Here is a 26,561-nt window from a genome sequence, read left to right as displayed (position 1 = left end):
TTGAGTCTCTTGGGCTTGCTGATCAGGGAAGGTCGGCAGTTCGAATCCACGTGACAGAGTGAGCTCCCATTGCTGTTCAGAGCTTCTGCCAACATAGCTGTTCGAAAGCAAAGCAGGGCAAGTAGATAAATAGGTATCACTGCAGCAGGAAGGTAAACGGCATTTCCATGCGCTCTGGCTTGTGTCACAGTGTTCCGTTGCACCAGAAGTGGTTTAGTCAGTCATGCTGTCCACATGACCTGGAAAGCTGTCTGCAGACAAACACTGGCTCCCTCGGCCTGAAAGCGAGATGAGTGCCACAACCCCATAGTTGCCTTTGAGTGGACTTAATTGTACCTCTTCACCTACCTAGTTAGAGGAAGATAAATGGAGGAAGATAAGTAAGTTAAAGCAGAAACAGTGCTAGATCGTTCAGCATCAGCCAAACACCACCACGGAGCTGCAATCCCCACTATGAAGCAGAGTTACTGGAGAGGAAGCAAAAGGAACATCTCCACGTGGTCCAGCTCAGCAATTTTAGACTCCGGGCTTAATGGTGTTGCAGGAAGGAGGTAGCGGGGCTTCTCCTTAGATTGCAGTACGTTCAGTATGTGGTTTGCCAGCCCTGCTCATTCTGTTAACAAGGGCCCTGGACTTCTTCCTCCAAGTATTACTATTATATACTGATTTATACCCCTGACTTTTTCCTCTGATGGGACTCAAGGCGGTTTAGCCGGTATAGCAGACCCTTCCCTTCTACAGTGGTACCTTGAGTTACATACGCTTCAGGTTACATATGCTTCAGGTTACTGTACACACTCCACTAAGCCAGAAATAGTGCTTCAGGTTAAGAACTTTGCTTCAGGATAAGAACAAAAATCGGGCTCTGGCAGCACAGCGGCAGCAGGAGGCCCCATTAGCTAAAGTGGTGCTTCAGGTTAAGAACAGTTTCAGGTTAAGAACGGACCTCCGGAACGAACTAAGTACTTAACCCAAGGTACCACTGTATACCCTTTGCCTTTAAGCGAACAACTCCCTCTTGCCTCCAGGTTTCTTATTAAGTAATTCCCTCTCTCTCTCGAAGTCTTATAGCACAATCTATGCATGTACAGTATACTCTGGCGTAAGTTCCACCGAGTTCAAGTTCCACGTGGGTCTTCTTATTCCCACGTAAGTAAGCGCAGGACTGCAGCCTCAGAGACTGAAGCGTAACCTTTCTCTGCACTCCTCCTCTGTCGCTTTCTGCTCGCGACCTCTCCGGCCCTACTTGACGATGGCTCCGCCCACTTCCTTTGAAGCCGAGAGGAGACTCATTCTAGAACTTCCCACTTGGCCGTTGGTCGGGCTCTCCCCCTCCCTTCAGGAAGCAGCCATCTTTGTTTCGGGAAAACTCTTCACGGTCTTAAGGAAGAGGCGAAGCGCTTCCCAGCTAAGCGGCAGTGGGATTTCTTTTCTTTCCCTCCCTTTTAAGACAGTCAACCGAAACATCCCCGCGTAAGCAGGGGAGGGAACTGAAGGCAAAGTGGTGAGTATTGAGCACGCTCTTCCCTCCTGCCCTCACTCAACATGTCTGCGTGACACCGGCGAGGACTGCATATCTTTCTTTCAACAGCCGGGCGGGAGAGAGAGGGGAAGAGGCCTTGCTTGCGCAAAATGGCCGCCGAGAGCAGAAGGTGGCGCTCTAGGGCGGCGTCTCTATGACCGGGCATACTGGTGGAGTTGACTCTTCGCTTGGGTTGGGGGGCTGGAGAGCGAGCGGGCCCGAAAGAGTCCCGACGAGGAAGGGACCAGTAGCTGCAAGAGAGTCGAGCGTGTGGGCTCCTAAGCCGCAGCGGTGCCTGGAGCTGCCCTCCTCCTGCATCTTTAACCGCCTCGCAGTTCTGCTAAATCCGCCTTCATCTCACTCCCCCCCCCATTCTCCATCTTACTCCATTTCCACCCTCAAAGCCCCTCCCCCTCATTTTTAGACCCCCCAACCTTCCCCCCCCCGTCCCTTCCAGCTGCCCACCCCAGCCTAGTCTCCTCTGGGTGGCCTGAGAGGGTCTGATCCTTCTGCACCTTCATCGTTTTCCATATTCCAACCAACCGACCCCCCACCCCCTTTCAAAATCCGCTTCTCCTTATTCCGAAAGTTCCCGTCTCGTAGCTCCGCGCTTCTGATTCCCTTTCATTCCTCGGGAAGGCACTCGCCTCCTTTTTTTAATTGCTAATATTAAAGTAAGGTGTTCCCTGCTTCCTCTGCCCCATATCTCCTAGTAAGACTTTGCCCTGCCTACTTCCAGTGCAACTTTTCTCTGGTGCTGGCCGCGTGTGTGGCCAAGCCCTCTCTCCGCCACTACTCCTGTTGTCTTGAGAAACCCTCTTTCCCGAGTCTGCCTACCCCATCTTTCTTCTTGTATGTAAACAACTTTTGTTGTTGTACTCCTTGTTGCCCTTCCTCTCATTTTTTGCATTGCATACTTACTTTACTTTTAAATTTCAACCCTCACACCTAAGCTTTCTGCATGCTAGTTCTTAGGGGCTTGACCTGTTTATGCAAATAGTATCTCCTCTTCTATATGTAGTATTTTAAGGGGACATGTAAAGACCAGTAACACTGATCTGACTTGTTGAGCTTCTTAACTTCTTTGAAATACTCCTTTTCTGGTGGTTGTAATAATTCTGGTCTGCTGTATTAATTGGGTTGGAGAAGATCTTGCTTGTAAACTGCTTTCCTCCCCCCCCCCCTCCAAACCTGCTCTGGTAGTCTTGAGGCTGAAGAGGAGGATGCCAAGGAAATTGCTGTTACCTTATAGATCTGTGTTTTCTCACCCTCGAGCTCCAAGGGGTTTGCATGGTTCCTTGGCAATGAACGCAGCCAGAAGTGGCTACCGGGTCTTCTCGGCAAACTCCACAGCAGCCTGCACAGAGCTGGCGAAGAAAATCACTGAGTGAGTGTCTCACGTTTTTATGCATCTTGTTCTCCTGTATTCATGAGTTGCAATTAAACAGTATATGAACTGGAAAGTAAGCCATATTTCCTAAAATAGGCTTTTTGCCACTTGCCTGAGTTTACATATTTCACTTCAGCCTCCTTCAAGAATGCTTGACCCACCCAAGTGCTTAGCATTACTTTTGGTGAGCCCAATTTTTAAGACTCTTTATTTTCACTTTAAAACGCTGGGGCTTTAAGCGACAGTTTAATCAGATTTAAATATTTTAAATTGAGTTTTACTGAGCCTTTTGTAAAGTAAGCATTCATTGTGTATTATAAACAATGTGTGCACATTTGTTGATTCCATTTGTTGCTTTATTAAAGAGAGTTTGTAGTTTTCAACTGTTTTATGTGGTATAGCCATATTTTATTTGGGAATCTTGACAGTTTTTCTTCTTAGTACACTGTTAACTACCTTATCTCCTGTAGGTTGGAGAATTTGAAACTGAAACAAAATAATAATTACCCTTTTGTTCATGGGTCTGCAATATTTGTCTGGTATTGATGGACTGCTGAAATCTGTTCTTGCCTCAACCCTGTCTCTCCCTGACTTGGGAGAGGGGTGTTGCCTTGTGTCTGATGTTGGTCTGAATTCTGCAGACAGTTGGAAGGAGTAAGGAGGGTCTCTGCTTTGGAGTGCCTCTGAAGTTTAGCAGTACAGTACTAACATAATTGATTTACTAGAACAGGCTTGTGGCTCATCTACTTCAGCATCCTCTTATCACATTGGCCAACTAGAAGCCCATAAGAAGAACATGAGCACAACAACACTCTCTCCTTCTGTGGTTTCCAGCAACTGGTATTGAGAAGCATATTGCCTCTGAATGTGGAGGCAAAGTAGTCATTGTGACTACAGGGTTAGGGACTACAGGGGCAAGCCTCTGCTTCTGAAGCCATGCACAAATTGGGAAACAAATATTTGTTGGGCATCACAAATGCCAGAATAAGAAATATACCCATCACTGGAGAAAGCATTTGTGGTCCCGTTTCTGCAGATCAAGCGTTAGTTCAATCCAAAAGATGGTATCCTATGGCAACCCATTTGCACAGCTGACATCTGCTTGTGCGGTGGAACTTCCCCTTCTCTCCCTCTCCCCAATCCTCCCAAATCTGCTCTGGACGGTTGGGGAACCCTGTGGAGCAGGTGGACACCTGTTAAGATGGGTGTGGCAGGGAGGTGAGGAATAGGAATTCTGTTATATTCAGTGGCACAACATTGGAGATCTCCCAAAGTTGGGCAAACCCCTTTGGTTAGTCCAGTTAGCATCTCAAGGGTACTTAGAGTGAAAAAAGAGACATTCATTCTGTGTTGCTGTTGTCACTTTCAGGATAACTGTGCTCCAAATCTGTGACCTTTTAAACAGCAGTAAAGCATAATTTAGTTAGCCTCTTATTCTATATTTATAATAATAATCTCATTATACTTTTTGAAAATGAAAATCTGACAACCTGGAAAGCTTATGAACCTTAACTTTCTATTTTGGATTTGTCCTAAGCTCAGAAATGTGTGCTCATGCTTTTCCCCATCTCAGAAAGGTTTAGGATCAGTATGTCCCACAAAGGCTATGAAAAAGAAACCGTAAAACTGATTAAAGGGGTAGCCTTCTAATGTGTTGTGTGAAATATCAAAAACAAATAAGCTAACTGGCTTTTGGTTTGATGTTTATGTTCCAACAAATCTCTGATTATATCTTGAAGCATAAATAGCTTTTCAGTGTAACTTGAAAGAGCCTGTGAAGTTGAAATGTACTATATTAAGTAACTGCTTATCTTGTAAATAATGCATACATGCTTGCTAAAATATTTGCTTAGTGATGACTTCTAATTAATAGCTGGCTCTTTTAAATTTATTTAAGATGTATATAACTTGTCCTTCATCTCTTCATCCTAGGGAGAGTTACAACATAACAAAAAAAAGTAGGAATAAAAATTCCAGCACACCAGTAGCAGCAACAGAACATCCCATAAATGCCCAAGCAAAACAGATGGATCATAACCTAGTTCTGCCCTTGTCAGCAATGTTGGCATTAATAGTACTTCTAGAAGGAAAGCATTCTATAATTGGGATAGCACCACCAATAAGATCCTATCCCATGTCACCATCTGATGAACTTTCCCTGCTAGTGGGACAGCTAGAAGACAACTGAGTACATTTTCTACCTGTATACCTTAGTATCTCTCTCTGTTCCTAGAATGTTTGAGCCACCTGAGGCCTATTTCAGTTTCCCCCAGTTAAGTTTCTTTTGCCTGAATTATGTAAGATCCAGGATCCTAGGAAGAGTTAGACCAGGTGATGCAGACTGAAATGCTTTTCAGTCCCTTCTTTTTAATGGGAAAGTTGCTTTAAGAATCCTGCAGCCCTGGCTTTAGTTTTAAAATTCTACTTAAACTAGCTGTAAAACTTAGGGTAGATATCCTAAGCCACTTGGATATGTGTGAGTGTTTGCTCTTACTGTGATGATAGTTGCTTCAGGAGTGTTGTTTTGACCAACAAGCAGGATTGAAACTTTGTTGTGGCAGGCAGCAGTTTGTCAGTAAGCCCTGTCTTTTAGTGCTGAGTTTAGCTTTGCTGTTCTAGAATTGCATGGTGAGAAATCCTATGTTAGTAAGCTATTGTTGAGAATCTCTATGTGTGTCTCTCTTTCTAGGCGACTTGGTGCTGAGCTCGGAAAATCTGTGGTATATCAGGAAACCAATGGAGGCAAGTCAGGTTTTTCTTTTTCTTCTAGAGCATTTACTTTAGAACAGACTATAGATATTCCAAAATTGAAAAAAAACTCCCATGGGGGAAGTTATCATTTTTTAAAAGTCTCAAGGCAATTTCCCCAATGATTATTCTCCTATTTTCAGAACCCAGAGATGAGCCCTTTGATTTTCTAGCTGTTTCCACAATACTTAAATAAAATTGCTAAGACTTGTTTGTCAATGGCTGAGTGAGCCTTTGACAAACCTATTCAATATGGGTATTAAAGACTCATTGCACTTTTTTTTACCCTTGCAAAAACAGCTGTTTTTTAAATTACATTTCTACCCCACCTTTCCTCTAATGAGCTCTATGTGGCAAACATTGTCCCCCACAACACATTTTTTTCATTCCTGGAACCACATTTGTACCACTGTGGAGTGATAATTCTGTTCAGATTCCACCTCTTGTACCTAGTTTTGTGACCTTGGCCAAGTCCCTTGCCCCTATCTTGCCTATTACTGTGTTTCCAGCTTTGGCCAACCAAATGTCTCTGGGAGGCTAATGAGCAGGGCACGAGGACAACAATGTTTCCCTGTTTGACCCCAGCACCTGGTTTTCAAAGAAGTATACTGCCTTTCAACATGGATGATTAACTTTGTTCTTTCAGCTGATGAGGAGGGGCATCCATTGGCAGAGCTTAGGTGGAATGGTTTGGAAGAGTTTTGGACAAGTTGCGCTGATGGACAGTGGTGGGAATGGCTTGGCAGGGTAGGACTTGCAGTCCTCCCACCTGTTTGGATGCACTAGTAATCCCTTCCCATGCTCACCACATCTAAACCGCATGCCCCTGTCCACTGATCACAACACGGATATTCCTCCAGCCAGCTTAAAATTGTGAATGCATTAGAATGCAACTTGAACCCTAGGAAGGCTAAAAGAAAAAAGAAAGTTTAAAAACACAGCAATGCATCAGGCAGGCTCAAGCTATCAGACAGACTCTAAAGATCCATTATCTCAAATACACACTTGGAAAGCATTTTATTACTTTGATTTGGTGAAGTCTTTATGCTGGTCTACAACCATAATAAAGTTGTTTGTTGTTAAGTCTTTAAACCCACCCGGCCCATTCCAGCCATGCTACTTATACGTAGGTACTACTAGGATTATTTTCAAATATCTGTGCTTCCTTTACAGAGACAAGGGTTGAAATAAAAGAATCTGTTCGAGGTCAGGATGTGTTCATTATTCAGACAATACCCAGGTAAGGGTTTGTGAGGTGTGTGTGTGTGCGCGCGCGCATGTACTTTAGGGAAGTTTTTAATATTTAATGCTGTGTATTGTTTTTAACACTCGATTGGGAACTGCCCAGAGTGGCTGGGGAAACTCAGCCAGATGGGCGGGGTATAAATAATAAATTATTATTATTATTATTATTATTATTATTATTATTATTATTATTATTATTATTATTTTATTGTTGTTGTTGTTATTGTTATTATTTATTATGTGTGGATTGAATTCTGAATTTTATAAACCCACATCCTTGGATATGTCGGAACTCTGGTTGAGTGGATTTGTTCTGGAGTCTTTCCTTTCTATTTATATGTGTAAATATACTTCTGCCATCCCTACTACCCATTCACCATCATTAACAAGAGAGCCTATGATGTTATTAATGCTAGTTAATCTTTTACACCAACAGTGTGGACTTTAAATCCGACACCTTAATGTGGCACTTAAAAGTGACAGTAAATGAAATACGATGCAATGCCTCAGTCTGCAAAACTCTCCTGAAGACTCTATTAGTTACTCTTCCATTTACTTGCTATTTTGGGATCCTCTTTTTTTTTTTTTTAAGGTTCTTGCTCCTTTAACTAGATTAATCTTTATAGCAGAACTCTATAATAAAATGCCTCTTGCCAGTAATGTGTCTGCTTGATAGCCTTTAGTGCTGTTTAGTTACAGCGTATCTGCCCAGGAGTTCCCTGCCTATCTGGCTGTGTGCTGTAGCTTCAAAAAATGATCCTATCTTGCCTGGGATTTGGTTTTATCCTTTCCCCATGTGGAGTGTATCAGCTGCCGCTCTCTTTATCTGCTATGCAGACAACCTGCCCTAGTCAACTTTGGGAGAAAGGGCAGGATAGAAATTTAATCAGTAATAATATCCAAGGAGCAGCAAGGGCAGTTCATGGGTGCTGTTTAAGTTTGTGGTGTTGGGAAGGTCTGAATCGCAGCAAAGCTGCGACTCAACATCTCTGATGTATATGTATAAGGCACCCTTTCAAATCAATTTATAAAAGCAGTTTTCTTCTTCTTCCTGCCTCCCAGATATGGTGTAGCTTGCTTGCCTGCACATATCTAGGTTAGTAGTTTGGGGTGCAGAAATAGCCTTCAAGAATAAAAAAAAGAACTATTCTGTTCTAGTTCGCACAAACCTCTCTGTCTGGTAAGAGCTTAATGCCCCAGATGATGAGGCGCGTTATGGGGCTGGGATGATGGCTCTTGAACCAGCACTGCAGTAGACGTGAATGGTGAGTAAGAATAGATAGGAGTAACATAGTTGGTATCCTACCACGTACCGTATTTACTCAAATGTAATGGGCACCTTTTGGGGCCAAATTACATCACAAAAATTAGGGTGCTCATTAGATTTGATGGCAATTTTACATTTGCCAGCAAATACTGTTTTATTTCAAAGTTTTGAAAATCGAGGCGCGCTTTAGATTCAATGGTGCATTAGATTTGTGTAAGTACTGTATATCTATGATGCTGGAAAGACCTTGTGTTCTTTCTCTCTCCCACTCCCTGTTTTTCCTGCCTTGAGACTTCTGAACAGTTTTAACCTAGGCCTATTTCCTTAACATGTACATGTGCCTGAAGCATTGGGGCTGTTGTTGTTCATACTTGGTCATTATGAACCTTAGTTTAAAATCATAAGCATAAGTTGACAGCTTGTGAAATGCATAATCCTAGGAAACAATGACTGTCCTTCCTTAGCCTCTGCCACCTTAAGCCACAGAAGGGGGAAATTGTGCACTGTTAACTTTTTGTCTTAATTGCTTGGGGGATGGAGTGGTTTTATGTAATTCTTGGCTACTTCCTTGATGGTGAACAAAGCTTTTTTGTGTATATAAACAGTGCAGTGTGGTGGAGATAGGAGGCAGAACAAACCAATTTGGAGAACGTTGGCAAATGTGTCAAGATAAATGGGGGTTTAATTTTCCGAGGGAAAGCTTACAGTGGAAGAAATGAGAGCAGCTGGCTAAAACACAGACTTAATCAGTCACATGTCTTTGAGAGCCAAAAGACTCCTAAGGGTATCATCTCAGATGATCAGGAAAGACTGTGGTCCAAATCTGGTGGAACGCCAAGTGCAGATGAAAGAAGGGTTGCAGCATGAATGTTCACTGTGCTTCAGAGAGTGTGCTCCTAGAGTGCTTCCCGGTCCAGAGTTCCCCTAATACCTTCAGCAAGTGATTGGGCATGTTTAGGCCTTTTCACCTTCTGCCAACACTGTTTAGCTCCCTGTTGCAAAAGGCTACTGCTAACATCCCTCCCACATACATTCTTTTTTGAAACTGGTGATCAGTGGGTCTGTCAGGCACTATGTAAAAAGCAAAAAGCTATAGCTGGTGCAAAGGAACTTTTGATACATGTTGACATGGTGAACATTAACACTGCCACAGATGCCACAATACCCTGTATTTGGAAGGAATTGATCTTTTAGTGCAGTGGTTTTCAACTAGTGTGCCTTGGCACCCTGGTCTGCTTTGAATGATGCTCAGGGGTGCCGCAGACAACACTGGCCTCTGTCCCTCTTTCTTTCTTTCTTTCTTTCTTCCTTCCTTCCTTCCTTCCTTCCTTCCTTCCTTCCTCCCTCCCCTCCCTCCCTCCCTCCCTCCCTCCCTCCTCTGATGCCCTCTTGCGCCTTTGCCTCCCAAAGGCTTTCACAGCTGTTTGTTGCAGCAGCCCTGGCTACAAGCTCTGCAGGTGACATGAATTTTAATCTGGCTTTTAGTTTATCATTGATTTTAATCATTTGGTTAAATGCTAAAATAGTTGTGTTTAACTGAGTTTTTATGGATAATGTCATTTTTGTAAACTGCTTTGAGGTTGTTTGAAAAAAAAATTCAAGCTGTATTTTATGGAATAAAGAAATAAGATTGGTAATGGTGCACAAGCAGTTTACTGGGCAGTGTCTCCACCATTTCTGATATTTGCATTCAGAAACCCCTGGCAAGTTTCTGCAAAACCCCAGAGATTCTGTGAATACTACTTTGAAAACTTTTAGGTTAGGTTTAAAAATTAATTTGTTTGCTGTGGCCTAAGAAATGAAATAAATGATTTTTAAAAATCTGGTCACATTATTTTGGCTGACATTGCTTTCTTCTTAGAAGAAGCTGTTTCTAGAATTTGATTGGCAGATGGATTACTGATTAATATTTTTGAACAATTTCAGAGATGTGAACACTGCGGTGATGGAACTGTTAATCATGGCTTATGCACTGAGGACATCCTGTGCCAAAAATATCATTGGGGTAATTCCCTACTTCCCCTACAGCAAACAAAGCAAGATGAGGAAGAGAGGCTCTATAGTCTGCAAACTCCTTGCTTCCATGTTGGCCAAAGCAGGTGAGTGAGCTGACCAGAAGCAGCAAGATTTTACCTCCCACAACAGATCTGACCCTGAAGAAGGGAGTGGCTGTTTTTGCAGAGAGAGACTTTCCTGCTATAAGAATACATTTCTTTTTTTGCAGAAAGAATAGCCAAAAATAATCCTAAAGCAAGCCACATATTTGGGATGGCATTTGTAATACTAACAGTGATTTCTATTCAGAAAAAAACTAGAAATAGCTACCCTCAAACTAAGAGTTTGATTTTATATAATAGAACAAGAAACTCTTTTGTTGCTCTTGAAACAGTGGTTGAATTTCACCACACCTTTCTCCCAGGGTGTTTGTTAGGATAAAATAGAGGGTAAAAAACATACATATATGTTTTTTCTTAGACGAAGGGTGAACTAGAAATGGAATCCTTAAAATTCCTGGCTTTGCTCACTGTAGGTAGGAGACCAGGCCTCTTTTTGAGAGACATAAGTTTGCGAAGGCTGAAGCAGCAAAGGTGACCACTAAAGTAACAAAGTTCACAAGAAGGACTGTTTCTGGGGCCTACTGAACCTTGGATGAAACCCTGTCTGGCTCTTTTTTTTTTTTAAAAAAAAAAAGCCCTGTTCTAAATATTGCACAAAAACATTGGCATAAAGCAGTTGGGGGTTTTTAGTCTTGTTCTTGCTCTACGTGTTACTACTGTTTCAGTGCCAAAGTCCGTTGTGAGTCAACATCTGGTACCTCCATCTAAGGTTCAATGGTCCCTGTCACCTATAATGCAGAAATGTGTGTAGCAATAATCATGATGGGATACCCAAACCCAAGAGATCAGTTACCTGTTAGGAGTCAAATTTGTGAATGAGATTCTTTAAACCAGTGTTTCTCAAACTATGTGATGTGGTGGACTGGCAAGCCCTGCCCTCCTCACCATGTGCCAGGGACTGGTGCCATATTTAGTTCCTGAAGCATTCTGCCCAACCTTGGCTGTGATGGAGCCACCATGGACTGGCAGCCAATGACTAGTGAACCAGCACTGGTCTGCAGACTACCTCTTTGAGCAGAAGTGCTTCAAACCCATGTTACCTGGGTACATCAATGTGACTGATACCCTACTGCATTTCTTAAGTGAGTTTAATGGACTAACCTTTTTTTTTTTTTTGCCTGAGGGTCACATTTAACCTTTGCTAAACCCCAGGGTGGAAGTGGCTGAAAGGGAGCTGGTTACCTCGCTTGCACACAGACTTTGCACATGTTCCCTTTTCTCAGCTGATCCGTTCATCTGCATTAGGCCACTGGGCAGTGGGGTGGGGAAGGAAAGAAGCTTACACCATTTCACCCACCTCAGCACCATGTCCACTTTACTTTCTTTCCCCCATCAGCTCTTGCTGTCAGATTTAGTGAGGTCTTGCGAGGGTGGGTTGGGTGTGCATCAGGCCCCTAGGCTGGCAGTTAGCACCCTGGTGTAACGTATGTTCTTTCTTTGTTATAGGCTTGACACACATCATCACTATGGATCTTCATCAAAAAGAAATCCAGGGATTTTTCAGCTTTCCTGTTGATAACCTGAGGGCTTCCCCTTTCTTGCTTCAGTATATACAAGAAGAGGTGAAGTTACTTTGATCCATCAATAGTTATAATCTCAGCTTGATTAGAACACTGTTTAGTGCTGGTCTTTTTTAGACTTGTATATTGCTTATGCTTGCTATAGGCAACTAATCTTTGCTGTTAAAGGGGATCCCAGTAATGTATCTTAACAGCCTCCTTGCTAAAAGTGCAAGCTGCTTGGCATGTTGGGAAGCATTTGCTGATAGCTTGGTTAATACTGGCGGAATTTTTCTTCATAGATTTTCTTCTGACTTTGCCTCTACCTGCTTGTGGTGGTTGTTAATGAAGTTTCATGTTTCATGTTTTAGTGTGGCCCAGAGCTAAGGCTAGTCAAATATATATATATATATGGATGGGGTCTAATTACTTAAACATCCTGCAGCAATGAAAGTAAAAACTGTGTAGAACTATTTAAAAGCCAATTTTAGTTGAATGTCTCCCAGTGTTTTGAGAATGATGATAGCATTGCTCTCAGCTGTCACCCTATGTAATAAAAGAGCAATTTTATTTATGAAAAAAACCTAATTAATTTTGTGTCAGAGTTTTAACTGCTTTAAAGTCTCACCATGGTTTCAATGTGCTCCAGATTCCTGATTACAGAAATGCAGTAATTGTAGCAAAGAGTCCTGATGCTGCTAAGAGGTAAATACAGTTTAATTTTGATGTGAATAAACCCTACAAAATCAGCTTGTACAGGCAATGTTTAAGGATGCCTTAGCGCTAGAGATTAAATGGTTGATATGTGAGGAATTGGGAAAAGAAAATCAAAAGGTGATTGGTTTCTGTTTTCTCTCTTGCTGGAGAAAGTGACAGGCTCTGCTAGGAAACAGTTTATTTTTATCAGAAGTATAGCAAGGAGATGCAGCAAGAACTTGTGGGAAATGCTGAAATGCTCTTCTTCATATTCTTCTACTGCATACCTTAAAACACCAGCGAGAAACCCTAAAATAGATTTTAAAGATATATGATAAATTCATCCCCCTCTGAGCTGTGAAAAGTTCATCTGTGGAAGGATAGTGTGGGCAAAGATCTTCTTAATATAATGAACCTAGGACAATTTTTAAATATAAGATGGCCACTGGAAAACTGCATCAATGTGGCAGATACAGTGTTTGAAAGATGCATAGCTCAATGCATTTCTGGACCACCACCTATATTTGGAGAGCTTTATTCAGTATCTAGCTCAAGAGCAACTGACATGTCTCCCTTAGTTTTCCTGAATTGAAGTGGTAATTCTCTCTCTATAAAAATCGAAATGGAGTGACAGTTGATGCAATTGCAGCATCTTCAACCTGTTTGGATCTGGTGCATGCACAGTCTTCATCCCTTCCCATATCTGTTTACCGTTCTATAACTTAGCTGTATTACTCTTTATGTGACTATTCTGGTGTGGCCCCATAGACCATCTGAAGGAAACCAAGAATATATGTAAACTGCTTAGGGGTTTTTCTTGATTATTATTTTTTTAAGGCTTGGGATCAGTCCATCCATGCCAGCAGAAAAACAGTGTGTGTGTACTGATCCTCCTTGTTCAATTACATCAGCTTTCAGTGAATACCAATACAAATATTTTTGAACCTTTGGAGACACTATTTCTGGAATACTTTGAACAGCTGATCACTTTGAGACACTTTCCTCTTTTCCCTTTTGAGTGGAATGTAAAGTAATGCTAAGGAGATCACTCCCATCAACACAAGGATTTCTGCTTTCCAGATGGAATGGTCTCCCCTCTCCTCCTGCAAGCTGTTCTGGAGGAATTTTCCAACCTTCCAGGGCTGATCTGAGTGTGGGGTGGGGGGAGCCCCGTTGTGTTAGTGGTACTTGTTGCCCTGGCTTCCGCCAGCACAGCTATTTAGATTAATCCAGACCTAGGTTATATCTTCATTTCAACATTTGAAATTATTACTGAGACAGAGGAAAGGAGCATCTTGTTTTGGAAGTGTTTGACACACTTCCAAAATAAAAAGCATCTGCTTTTCATATTAAAGTGGCGGAAGGTGATTGTGCATGGAGTCTATTTTGTTAAAAGGAAATTGAAAAACAATAGTGAAAAGCAACATTCTTAAGCATTAACTACTTACTGTTAGTTGAAAAAGCAAACTCCTTTCCCAAGCTGAATCCTGTTTAAATGAAGCACATGGAAATGAGCTAAAGCAGAGGACTTTTCAAAAGTGAATGTATTTCACCCCACTAATATCTTGTTGCTTTTATGTAGGGCCCAGTCTTATGCAGAGCGGCTACGGCTAGGACTAGCAGTTATCCACGGGGAGGCTCAGTGCACAGAGCAAGACATGGATGATGGACGCCACTCTCCTCCAACAGTAAAAAATACTACTCTGCACACTGGTCTGGAGCTACCCTGTATGTTGTTGCATTTTTCTTTACTTTTATTTTCCTTTGGTTTGATGTGCAAGGCATTTCAACGTAAGAGCAATCTGAATTCTCTGCTGAGGAAACAAACTCTGCACACATAATAAGTTGTAGCTATCTAAAGGGAGATAAGGAACCAAGCAAAATTAAGTTGCTTTTAAATCAGAGGTCATGCACACACCCAGGAATAATCTGCAATCAGTTGTTTAATGGCAACACCAGAAATCTCTCTCCCCACATTAACTTTCTAAAATGAAAACTGGGTGATTTGTGATTTGAGTGTGAAAGGACTGGTCCTGAAAACCTGGGCTGAGCATGTGCTCAAATAGGGTTGCCATATTTCAAAAAGTAAAACCCTAAATACCAGTAGGTTTCACCACCATAACCACCCCTCCTCCTCCCCTCCCCTTTGAGGAGTATCTAAAGATGACCTTTTAAAGGGTGGCTGAAATCAGTGCTGTGAGACATAATTTTTGTGCCTCAACATAGTTCATTCAGAATTGCTTAAATGTGACAAGGTTTGTTTATGTTCAGTAATAATAACAGCTGCTATTTGAACTGTCTTTCATTTAAGTGAAACAAAATGTCCAGTATGAGGTCTCTTTCATACAAAGCATGAAAGATGAATATGCATATTACAATGAAGCTGTGATTCTGATGTTGGGTTTTTTATTCCTTAGTTATGATGGCCAAAGAGAAGCCACCAATAACAGTAGTTGGAGATGTTGGAGGTAGAATTGCCATCATTGTGGTAAGGAACTAAAAGGCCATGATGACAAATGGGATATTTTTTTCTAGGTTTTATTACATCTCAAATATTTATGCTTGGATGCAGTTGGGATTTCAGGACTGGGCTAGAAGCCATGCAGGAAAACTAAGCAGTCACATTGTATTGTCTGGTTTCACTTTTTTTCTACTAATTAAATAAGGAAGCTATCCTCCAGTATTAAATAGCCTTATGAGGCTGTGGTATAAATTCCTGTTAGTTTTCTATCTAGAAAGAAAATCCAACTCTGATAGACAGTGACACCTCACTGAGTGAAGCTTTGGGGTTCATTGCTAACCTCCTGGACAAAAGTCTAGGTACAGTAGCCTTTCCATTTGGAGGGATGATTGTTTTAAGATGCAAAACTAGACATCCTGGCCTATCCAAGCTTGTATAGTGTACATGTTGCCACTGTGTCATAGAACTCCATATGAACAAGCCTCCTACCCAAAGGTCCCTATTCTGGTTTCTCAAACAGTCAACAAAATTGACAGGGCCTTGTGCCAAACCAGTGCACTTTGTGTAGCCTGTGTGACTAGCTTCCTAGTGCCTGCCTTTCCACAAGACACTTCTTGGGTTTGTAACCAGGAGCATGGGCAGCTTGCATTCTGTACCTCTCCTTGAGAGAGAGCTAACTAAACCCATTTTTGTATTTTCAAATATATCTTTGCCCAAAGAAGCATTTTCATGTATATTTTCCAAACAGCACTCCTTCATAAATCTTCGGAAAATTTGTGCCTGTCATGTGCTCATTATAGGAACTTAGCCCTGCCCAGGAAGCAGACTCATACCATGCTGGTATAAATACCTGCTACTGAAATACTTATTGGCAATGTACCAAAAGTTCATATGTAACTTTATGTTAGACACTGAAGCATCTTCAAATTATTCCAGATTTGCCAAAGTGGTTACATACTGCTTGTGGGACAGTGGAGCAGTTTGTGCTTGCTAATAACTTCCAGATTTTAACTGGGAGTTGTTTTGCTTCTCAGGATGACATCATTGATGATGTGGAAAGCTTTGTGGCAGCTGCAGAAATCCTGAAAGAGCGTGGTGCTTACAAGATCTTCATCATGGCAACTCATGGGCTTTTGTCTGCTGACGCTCCACGTCTAATTGAAGAGTCATCAATTGATGAGGCAAGTCTTGGTATATTGCTCTATGGGCCAGATTCCTTCTTATTTGTGTATTAGTGTTGTTTTAAATAGCAAATGATGGATTTAGATTGATCAATAAGTTGACAGATTTGTATATGGAGTACAAGACTGTTGCATATACTGAATATATAAACACACAGCATCAGTTGGCTTCTGCATGAATCTAGCTGTTGCTGGACTAGGATTCCCATCAGCCCCATGCAGAATAATCCATTTTCAGGAATGACAGGAATTGTAGTACAGCATCTTGAGGACTAGCCTCCTGCCCTGCTGCAGCATATTTTTTTCAGTAGATGGTAAACTAACTTGAGTTAAAGAGTTTTGCTGAGATTGAGACCAAATGCTACTGGTTCATTACTCCAAGAAAAAGAATGGCTGGTTTAAACAAGAACCTTACAAACAGGGATTCCCATTCTCCCACTGCTATAGCTCAGAAATCTCATACTTCAGACCAGAGGTAGGCAACCTAAGGCCCGTGGTCCGGGTGCGGCCCAATCGCTTTCTCAATCCAGCCCGTGAACGGTCCGGGAATCAGCGTGTTTTGACATGAGTAGAATGTGTGCTTTTATTTAAACTGCATCTCTGGGTTATTTATGGGGCATAGGAATTCGTTCATATTTTTTTTCAAAATATAGTCTGGCCCACCACATGGTCTGAGGGACAGTGGACCGGCCCATGGCTGAAAAAGGTTGCTGACCCCTGCTTCAGACCATAACATTTTTCCCACCAAGAGGAATGCTGTGCTGTAGTGCCTCCTTGTCTTACTGCTTAAGAAAAAAGGATGAAGCATTGTGGAAACTTGAAGCTGCAACAATGTGGCTGCATTTTTCAAGCAGGAAAATGCAGCAGATTGCTACAGCGGCAATACTTGTGGTGCATTTTGTCTTCTGGCCTGGAGGTTTACAGTCAAGAGCCATTAACACAGTGCCCATCTATGCAAAACACTGAGTTGTACTCAGATTACACCTACTGAAATTAATGGACCTAACTTAACCACTCATTTCAGGGGGTCTACTCTGAGTAAAACTTAGTTGAATACCACTCAATATGCTTTCCCCATGACCAGATATCATGGGAAATTGTAGGTCTAAGTGTCTAGGATTTTAGCACTATTTAAATAAAACTGCAGCTGTACTGCTAGATTTGTCTTAAATCCTAGGTTTTAAATTTAGGCAGACAGGCATTGAACGCCCCAGCCCCCTTTGATCCAGGTGAATTGTTGCTTTTTCAGTGAGTGGGTGCTGCTGAGCTTATTACTTGACACATCATACTAGGACTAGTGTTTCAGCTTGCTTGCTCACTCACAACTCTCCTTTCTCTGGCCCATCTGTTTATCTCAAGCAGTTCAGGCAACAGCAGCTGCTTCTGAGGAGCAGAGACACCAGGTGTTGCTTTCAGCTGCCTCTCCTGTGCTCCTTATTACCAGTTTCCCCGTTCTCTTGCAGCTTTATAGTTTTCTTTGTGGTTCTTGCAATAATTATATTAATGACACCTCCAACTATTGCGGGGCATCAAATGCAAATACCTTACACAGTCTCAAAACTTTGGCTGCAACCTCTATTTCCATTAAGGAATTTAAATGCAAATGCACACTGTTTGTGTTTGGTGACCCATCAAGGAACTTCTGGTTTGATTTTATTTTTTAAAAGTTAGATTCTTTGAATTATGTTTCAGCCACATTTCTAAATTTAATCTTTTTACTTCCCTGTGCACTGCTAGGTGGTGGTCACCAATACAGTTCCTCATGAAGTGCAGAAACTGCAGTGTCCCAAGATAAAGACTGTGGATATCAGTTTGATCCTCTCTGAAGCCATCCGCCGAATCCACAATGGGGAATCCATGGCTTACCTCTTCCGCAACATTACCATGGATGATTAGATTCTCTTTATCATTCCCACATCCTCATTCCTTAAATAGAAGGGAGAAAAGAAATGTGCAAGGAAATATGCATGAATCAGCAGTGCCATAAAGTTGATGCTATTTGGTTGGGGGAAGCATTATTATGGGTCTGGGTGTCAAGAGACTGATGCCGTGAGGCCCAGGTATTTCAATTTCACTGGCCAACAGTCCTCAGAGCCAGCTAGATCAGGGTGCAAATAGGCACTGCAGTCTGTTTTAAAAACTGGTACTGGTGGTGGCCTTCTGTTCTTGTTCAGCAGATCTTGTGTATTCAGTTGCTTACAGAGATTTGACTTCATAAATTCTCAGTCATGCATGTCTTCAAGCTGTTTGGAAGGAGGTGTGATTCTTCTTGCACTGCTGGAATGTGCAATGCCCTCTTACTGCCTTTGGAGCCATTCTTAATATGGGTGCAGCAGAGCTTCCTCTTGTGAAACCATCTACACATAGGTACATTTCATTGCAGTCTAGGTAATTTTATCAGCAATAACATAGCATGATGCTAAGGGGTTCCAAAGTCATGGTAGAAACTAGAATGTGCTACCTCTCCTCCTCTATAGAGCCCTAGCTTCCAGTTCTGCCTAGCTGGCCATGTAACAAGAGTCTATAACATTTTAAGACTCTTGCTACAGTTTGTGAGTAAATTTGTAAGATTAAGTACGGTCTAATGGGATTTGCTTCTGGTGGTATTCTGTGTTCCCTCATGGCCAAAAATTAAAGCACATTGGCCAGAAAGTATAGAAACATCCATGTAATACCTTCCTGTGTGTTTTACACAGCTGTACTCTTGATGCAGAATGGTAAATCTAGAACAGTTTTTTATCTGTTGCGTCCCTAAGAGATAATTCTATAGTGCTATCTATTAACATATAGGGTGATTCTGCCTGCTGCCCAGTGCAGTGTTTCTTAAAACATTTTACTGAGAAGGTATGCAAAATTCAAATCTGTTTGAGACAGTCCCATTATATGGCAGCCTCCAGCTAACAGTAAAACTGCCTACCCCTTGTGCTGTGTTCTCCTAGGGTGCTAGTGTTTGACCTGTAAGATTCCTGCAACTGTCTAGCATAACCTTTTCTTTGTACCTTTCAGTTGTTGAGGTCCAATGACTCCCAGCCTCCCTGATCATTGAGCCATGCTGGCTGGTGTTGATGAAGCTGTAGTCCAGGAACACCTGGAGGGCCCTAAGTTCCCCATTCCTGATCTAAGCAATAGAACGCTTGGTCATTAGTAAGAATGAATAGCATACTTATATGACAAATTACCAACTTCTTTAAGGTCTGCTAAGTAACAAAACACTCCCTTCAAGACAGCTCACAAAAGCAGCTAGTGTTAATTGTATTTACTCTGATAACTGTTTGATTAAAAGCAAGAATGTTGCATTTGCCAACTACCAGAGGCCTAAGGCTGTCGTTCCACTCTGAGTGGGCAATTGGGATGAGAGATGACTAGGTGCAAGCCACAGCCACTGCTTGCCTGCCTGGTGGCTGCTACTCAAAAGCCCACTCAGTGTTACTAGCTATCATAGAGATGGAGAAAAGGGAAGCAAGCCTGATGCTGCCCACCATACTAATCTGGCAGTTCCTTTTGAGGGAGCCCCTGGAACATGACCCAGTCCTTTGCTCTGCCGTGGCTATGCCTGGTCCAATCCATTTAGCCCTGCTTCCCCGCTTTGGGCCCAGTTGTCCCCTTACATTTTCTAGGACCAGACCCTATTTCTTTTTAACAGTTCAGCTGAAGGAAGATTTAGATCAAGGTAGCTTTTTCCTTACCACGTGTGATGGTGTAACAGGAGAAAAACTGCACCTGGTGAAATATTTATTCCTGAGAGTGGACATAAAGGGATTGAAGGTCTAAGAAACTCTACACCTCTGGCCATAGTTCTTCTCAGCTTCCAAAACCCCCTCTCCTGGCCACCTTGTTATTTTAACAAATCACCATGTGAGGGGGTTTCCCCAAGTCCCACTTTATCAACTCCACCAGCTCTTTGCTTCAGTCTATGATTGAACCTGTAGTAAACCTTTGTCTCGGCTCACGGCCCCTCAGCTTCCTACTGAGAGTGGCTCTGACCATTACAAGATTATACAGGCTCCTCCTACAGTGTAATGACTAAAGCAGTGGGGGGGTGGTGTGTGAATTCCAGAAACCCACTGCCACTGTGGACATGAAGCACCAGAAGCTTAGAAAGGATGTGCGACTCATCCTTTTAGCACGCTCTGTAGCAGCCAAACCACTTAGGTCCTTGGCTCATAACAGCTCTTCTTATCTCAGCCTCTTGCAGAGGACCTTTTCCCAGTCAAACTGAAGACAGATACTGTATACTATGTTCTGTTCTGGAAATTTCATGTCTCAAGCTGTTGCCTGGCCTGAGCACTGGGCTTGCTTTCAATAAGTCAGCTTTTATTACCTCAGCAGTTAGAACACTAATTAAAACTCCATGGTGTCATAGCTGCTCAGCCAATTGCTGTCAGAAGCTTTACTACCGTGGAGTATTTTTTTTTTGTTTACTGCATTACAATAGAGAATACACAGGGGCAGCCAACATATACCCTTCAGATTTTGTTAGAATAGCTGTAATGGGTGGAGGTTGGTGTCTAGCAACTTATTGAGTGCATTCCATTGGCTACACCTGGATTATAGGATCTTGAGAGTGCGTTCAAATACTTGCATTGAAAGATGAGAAAACAAAAACCTGCTATGGACTAAACAACCCATTTGTTAACTAATTATCAACAGCCACATTCTAAGAGTTGACGCCAAACCATAAATGGTCCCAATAGCCATGGCAACAGGATGCTAAAACAGCAACATTTCACCAGCCATGCAAGCAGATATTCAGGCACACCCAGGCACGGTTTAAGTGCCTTAAGGGTGAAGTGGCAATTCTAATTCACACTTGAGGTTGTAAGAACAGAGCCCAAGCATACAGTATCTTCTAGACTGATAAAAATGGAAACAACTTGTAATGTTGAAACTCTCCCTTAATAGCCTGAGTTATCAAAAACACAGACGAGGCTTTCAAAAGTACCATGCAGAATGTCGTCTTCACTTATCTTTGGGGGGGAGGGTTGTTCTTCACCTTTCCCCAACATATTTTCCCTCCAACTCAAGCACATTTTAAAATGTATATCATTCCATATTAAATTACAGGCAAGAAAACTGCAAGTCCAGGACAGGCTTTTAACTGGTCAGCAAATAAAGTTTCCTCCATTTATGTATGCAAAAATGCACACAACACAACTTAACTACCTTTCCGTCTCATCACGACTACCTAGGTATGCACATCTTGTTGAGATGCTGTCTTTTAAAAGCCCTCCCAGATGGTTTTAAACATAAGCAATACCTTGGGATAGGTTTACTATGAATGCTGAGCATTAGAGCAAAGTTACTCTCATCCATTGCTGTGATTTTTATGAACTCGGATTTGAATTTGTCTGAGAAACTTCTAATGTTAACAGTTAAAGTATTAGCGGCATTGTGTAAAGTTGTGGGTAAAGTCCCAAACATCGTGAGGTCTCCTTTGCTCTCAAAAGCGGTTCAAATATTCATGATGGATTACTGTTGCCAGTTTTACAACGATGAAAACCACCTATATTCATGTTGGAGGGTTAAAATGTTCATCTGTGCATTATCATACTGCTTTGTTTGAACACTATATTGGTCCCTAATGTTCTAAGCAATTTGGCAGGGACAATCGATATGTCAAGACCCTGGACTACAACAAGAGGGATGGTGGATGAAAATTAAAGTGATGTAAAAGTGTTACACATGGCATTTGAATTTTGTTTCTGTCCACACTAATCCTAGAGGGTTTTCTTTACATATTCCAGTTGTTGCAGCATTTTCCCTTTAGTCTTGTAGGTTTTAGAAAGAAAGCCCATAACCTCTCCTTTTCCATCACCCCCAGCTCCTGGGGAAGACTTGAAGAGGTTATTTTTGCTAGTTTAAGTTAGAGCTTTTGGAGGGAGCTGGCTTTTGGTTTTAAATGGGAAATCACTTCTTTTTCAGATATTTAGAATATTTTTTTTCCAGATGCACAATTTTTAAAACTGCTTTGACATTTTAACATTTATCCCCCTCATTCTCATTTTGTTCTGTTTTGCTTTTTTTTCATGCTTTTTAATTAGGGTGACAGGGTGATGCATCAAACCCACTTACTAGTGCAGACAGTTGCAACCTCCATCTCAAGTAAATTGCCTGCCTCAAGCTGAAGCTATGGGAGAAGGGAGTATATTTTATACCTTAGCTTTCTGAGATTCTAAGACAAAAGAAGTTCTGTCATGCCACACCATGCAACTGGTCACAAAACAGCACACAGAACATGATCCAAGTTTCACAGAGGAGGCAAACCATACAACTGAGAAATGGGCAAATGTCCAGTAGCCTTCTTGCGTGATCAGAAAAAGCATGCTTCCATTGCATATTATCTTTTTCAAATTTGATTATGTTTATAACCATGCAGAGTCTTCTCTTAATCAGAGCTGTCAAAATAAGAGTGGAATTTTGCCACTTGCTGTGGACATGCAAAACAAACAAAAAAAACCCTAGATACTTCAGAAAGAACCTTGGTGTGCTTTTGAGAAACAGGGCTGAAACTAGTCCTGATCTGATGCACTGCCTAATAGATCCTGATCCTTGTTGAACCAGAAGGCAGTTTGATCAGGGCTTATATGCCTTAGCCTGTACACCATGGTAGGATCTCTGGCCTCTGTTTTGAACATTCTAGGTGTACTATTCCTTTGTGCAAGCTGTGAAGATTGCCGTCTGGAGCAGAAATTTTATAATGTATCCAAAGAAGAGGTGATTTATTCAGAATATTCCTGTAGTGTTTAACATCTATGAACCCTTTGTGCATTTCTCAGAGATACTGATGGTGCAGTGGGCAGTATGAAAAGCCTGCTATCATGCACATGCAGTCAGTTGTTTTTAGCCTTCCAAATCAGGGTGAAGTGGGGAAAAAAATCTAAGCATCTACTTTTTGTCAAGCCTGCTTGCTAGAGCCTGTTCTCAACTGCTATGATTGCTGCTAGGAATCCCAAACAAAAATCCTTTTCAACCATTGGAATAGGAACTTTGTTATCTTAAACCTGTATTTCTTGACTTCCATACTAACCTGAGAAAGGAACTTAGCATGATGGAGCTTTGTGGGTTGGCATAAGGAGGCAGCCACAGTAACACTTTAAATTAAACTTGCAGTGACTGTCACTTCTTGACAATGGTGTGCTTTGCGCCTTGTTTTTCTTTTCAGTTTTCCTTTCTGTTTGGGATTGATTTTTAATAATGTTTGCTTTGCCATGAGCAAATCTGCAGGCAAAGCCTAGAGGGAGGTGCACAGAAAAATCTATGTGCATGCTCTTGCCTTTGGGTATCTCACAGGACACAGCCTTCCACTTGCATGTATTTTTATGATAACCTGGAAAGCTCTTCCACACTAAGGGCTCATCCAGACTGCCTTTTGTGCTGTGTTTCTAGACACAGGTCGGGGTTTTAAAGCTCTGTGTCCAAGTGTTGTTTTTTTGCCAAAGCACTTTCCCCAGGGAAATCTGTTTTACTGCTGAATTGGAGAAAATGGCAATTGGATTCTCTGTAGATTTGCTCAGATTCAGCAATAAAACATGGGTTTCCCTGAGGAAAGTGCTGGGACCAAAAACAAAACAAAACAAAACCCCACAACACAGAGCTTTAAAGTGTGTGCCCGTGTCTGGAAAGCACAGCTCAAAAGGAAATCAGATGAGCCTTAAGAGACCAAGGTTCCTTTTCAGTGTATGAACAGTGCCAATCACATGCTAAACATGCCCTGGGAATAATTTCCCATAACAGAAGGCTTAAAGGGGGTTAAGTGAGTATCCTTCCTCAAAGAGAAAGGGAGAAAGGTTGTTTTCTGCTGCTCCAGAGAAGCGGACACTGAGCAATGGAGCCAAACTACAAGAAAGAAGATTCCACCTAAACATTAGGAAGAACTTCCTGACAGTAAGAGCTGTTCGACAGTGGAATTTGCTGCCAAGGAGTGTGGTGGAGTCTCCTTCTTTGGAGGTCTTTAAGCAGAGGCTTGACAACCATATGTCAGGAGTGCTCTGATGGTGTTTCCTGCTTGGCAGGGGGTTGGACTCGATGGCCCTTGTCTCTTCCAACTCTATGATTCTATGATTCTATGAAAGAATTATCACATGCAAAATTACACCTTTTAGGTGTAATCTTACACATTTCCCTGCATAAATTTCTCCTGGGAAGAGAGGTGTTTTTGAATATATCATATGATCAGTAGGACTCGTGAGGTTTAAATTTTGCTCCTGAAATGAAGATCCACCTGAGGTTTTATAGAATATAAATACAGTATAAGGTTTAGAAGGGATTCCTGCGTTTTGTAGTGATACAAAATAACTGAATTAGGCTTGTACATCAGTAACAGCTTCAACAAGACATGGAGAATTCCACATGATGCACTATTTTATAGGCGGAAAATCTGTTGCAGAGTTTCAGATCCATACTTATGATAGAATTGGTGCTGCTAGCTAAGGACCTTGTGAAGGATGCAGTGGGTGAATCATTCTGTTAAAACGAAAAGCAAATCAAAGTATCATTCCAGAGGGTCTTTAATTCTTGTAATTTGAAGGTCCTTGTTTAATAACTCAGTATTTGAATTTAGCAATGCCAGGGTTTAATAGCCCTTTTGAGTGCCAGCAACTGAAAGAGAAAGTGACATTTCTTCCCTTACATACCTGGAATTGTTTATACAACAAGTGGGGCAAACTGTGATTGGAGTTATGAATGAAGGCTTGTTATAACAATGAGATCAGAGAAAATGGTCACAGATTCCCTTTCCAGCTGTTGTCTTCAAAATATCCCAAGAGCTGCTGGTACTTATCTCTAAACTGGAAACAGCAATTAAGTTGTGCCAGCAATTATGAGGAGTCAATTGCAGATTATGTATAAACAGTGCACACACATCAGCTGCGGCCCTCTGACTTGTTATATACATCATTAGTGAGCAGAGATCTCCAGTAAGTGAAGGTGACCACCCACTTTCCTGAGAAGAGTGAAGGAACACAAAAAGGATACAGAGGATGCTGTACTGTAACCCACAGCTTTGGAGCTGTTAACAACAGTAAATAAGTCGACAGTTGTGCTTCTTCAAAGTATATGCCAAGAACTGTCTGCGTCCAAGTAAGCACTTGAGGAAGCTTATAAACACATGATTTTAAATCTACAGCTATATGTCTTAAGAGTTTCTAGTGTGAGTAAGGTAAAGGGGACCCCTGACCATTAGGTCCAGTCGTGACCGACTCTGGGGTTGCGGCGCTCATCTCGCTTTATTGGCTGAGGGAGCCTGCGTACAGCTTCTGGGTCATGTGGCCAGCATGACTAAGCCGCTTCTGGTGAACCAGAGCAGCGCACAGAAATGCTGGGTGGGCAGCAGCAGGGACCGAGCAACAGGAGCTCACCCCGTCGCGGGGATTCGAACCACCGACCTTCTGATCGGCAAGTCCTAGGCTCTGTGGTTTAACCCACAGTGCCACCCACGTCCCTCTGATGAAAATAGGGACATCCTATTCCATAATAATAAGAAGGACTTTACTATTTATACCCCACCCATATGACTGGGTTGCCACTCTGCGTGGCTTCCAGCATCTAGATAAACATAGTGAAACATTAAACATTTTTTTAAAAATCCTTCCCAATACAGGAGTTGGATAACTCCATACCCTCCAGCATTTCTCTGATGAAGATAGGAACATCCTACCATATCCTCCAACATTTATCGAATGGAAATAGGAATGTCCTAAGAAAAAGCAGAGGGACACAAGTGGCGCTGTGGATAAAACCTCAGTGCCTAGGACTTGCCAATCGTAAGGTCGGCGGTTCGAATCCCCGCAGCGGGGTGAGCTCCCGTCGTTCGGTCCCAGCTCCTGTCAACCTAGCAGTTCGAAAGCACTCCTAAGTGCAAGTAGATAAATAGGGACCGCTTTATAGCGGGAAGGTAAACGGCGTTTCCGTGTGCGGTGCTGGCGCTGGCTCGCCAGATGCAGCTTCGTCACGTTGGCCACGTGACCCAGAAGTGTCTTCGGACAGCGCCAGCTCCCAGCCTCTTGAGCGAGATGGGCGCGCAACCTTAGAGTTGGTCACGACTGGCCTTCGGGCAGGGGTACCTTTACCTTTAAGAAAAAGCAGGGCATTCTTTCAAGGAGTTAAATCACCCCTGGGATGCATTGAGATGAAGGGTGGGTTATAAATATTGTTCTTAACAAAATAGAATAAAATATGAGGGGGAAATGTGAAGGGTGTTTCTGGACAAAATTCAAATTTAAGCAGCAGCAGTGATTGTGATTCTTTAGCTAGACCAGATTTGCTTGTGGTCAAAAGAAAAGCAAAAGAGATGTGTGTTGTTACCTATACACTGCTTTCTGGTGCTTATCTGATCTGGGTGATACAGGCATACTTGAAGACTGTGATATGGGTCACATCCACAACACAGAAAGTGTGCAGTGTGTAAGCAGAATATTTTCTCAGTAGACACTCATAC

General features: G+C 42.1%; 1 protein-coding gene across 6 annotated transcripts; it reads left to right on the top strand.

Moving 5' to 3' along the window:
- Nucleotides 1–1,296: 1,296 nt before the first annotated feature.
- Nucleotides 1,297–21,805, top strand: PRPSAP1 (phosphoribosyl pyrophosphate synthetase associated protein 1). Of its 6 annotated transcripts, none has more exons than XM_083487660.1 (11): nucleotides 1,297–1,504; nucleotides 2,775–2,909; nucleotides 5,602–5,654; nucleotides 6,834–6,900; nucleotides 10,099–10,271; nucleotides 11,736–11,851; nucleotides 12,438–12,493; nucleotides 14,067–14,212; nucleotides 14,902–14,972; nucleotides 15,980–16,126; nucleotides 17,864–21,805. In XM_083487660.1, exons 2-11 carry the CDS (start codon nucleotides 2,827–2,829, stop codon nucleotides 18,020–18,022), a joined length of 1,071 nt encoding a protein of 356 aa, XP_083343786.1. In that variant the 5' UTR covers nucleotides 1,297–1,504; nucleotides 2,775–2,826; the 3' UTR covers nucleotides 18,023–21,805. The 6 variants fall into 6 exon arrangements, with proteins under 6 accessions (XP_083343786.1, XP_083343787.1, XP_083343788.1 ...); XM_083487661.1 differs by having other exon boundaries at nucleotides 1,346–1,504; nucleotides 2,798–2,909; XM_083487662.1 differs by lacking the exon at nucleotides 1,297–1,504 and adding an exon at nucleotides 1,622–2,374.
- The last annotated feature ends 4,756 nt before the right edge of the window (nucleotides 21,806–26,561 follow it).

The sequence above is a fragment of the Podarcis liolepis genome (genome assembly GCF_965112155.1).
Source record: "Podarcis liolepis genome assembly, chromosome: 2".
Taxonomy (NCBI): domain Eukaryota; kingdom Metazoa; phylum Chordata; class Lepidosauria; order Squamata; family Lacertidae; genus Podarcis; species Podarcis liolepis.
The sequence above is the reverse complement of the archived record's forward strand: the minus strand, read 5'-3'. Positions and strand labels throughout refer to the sequence as shown.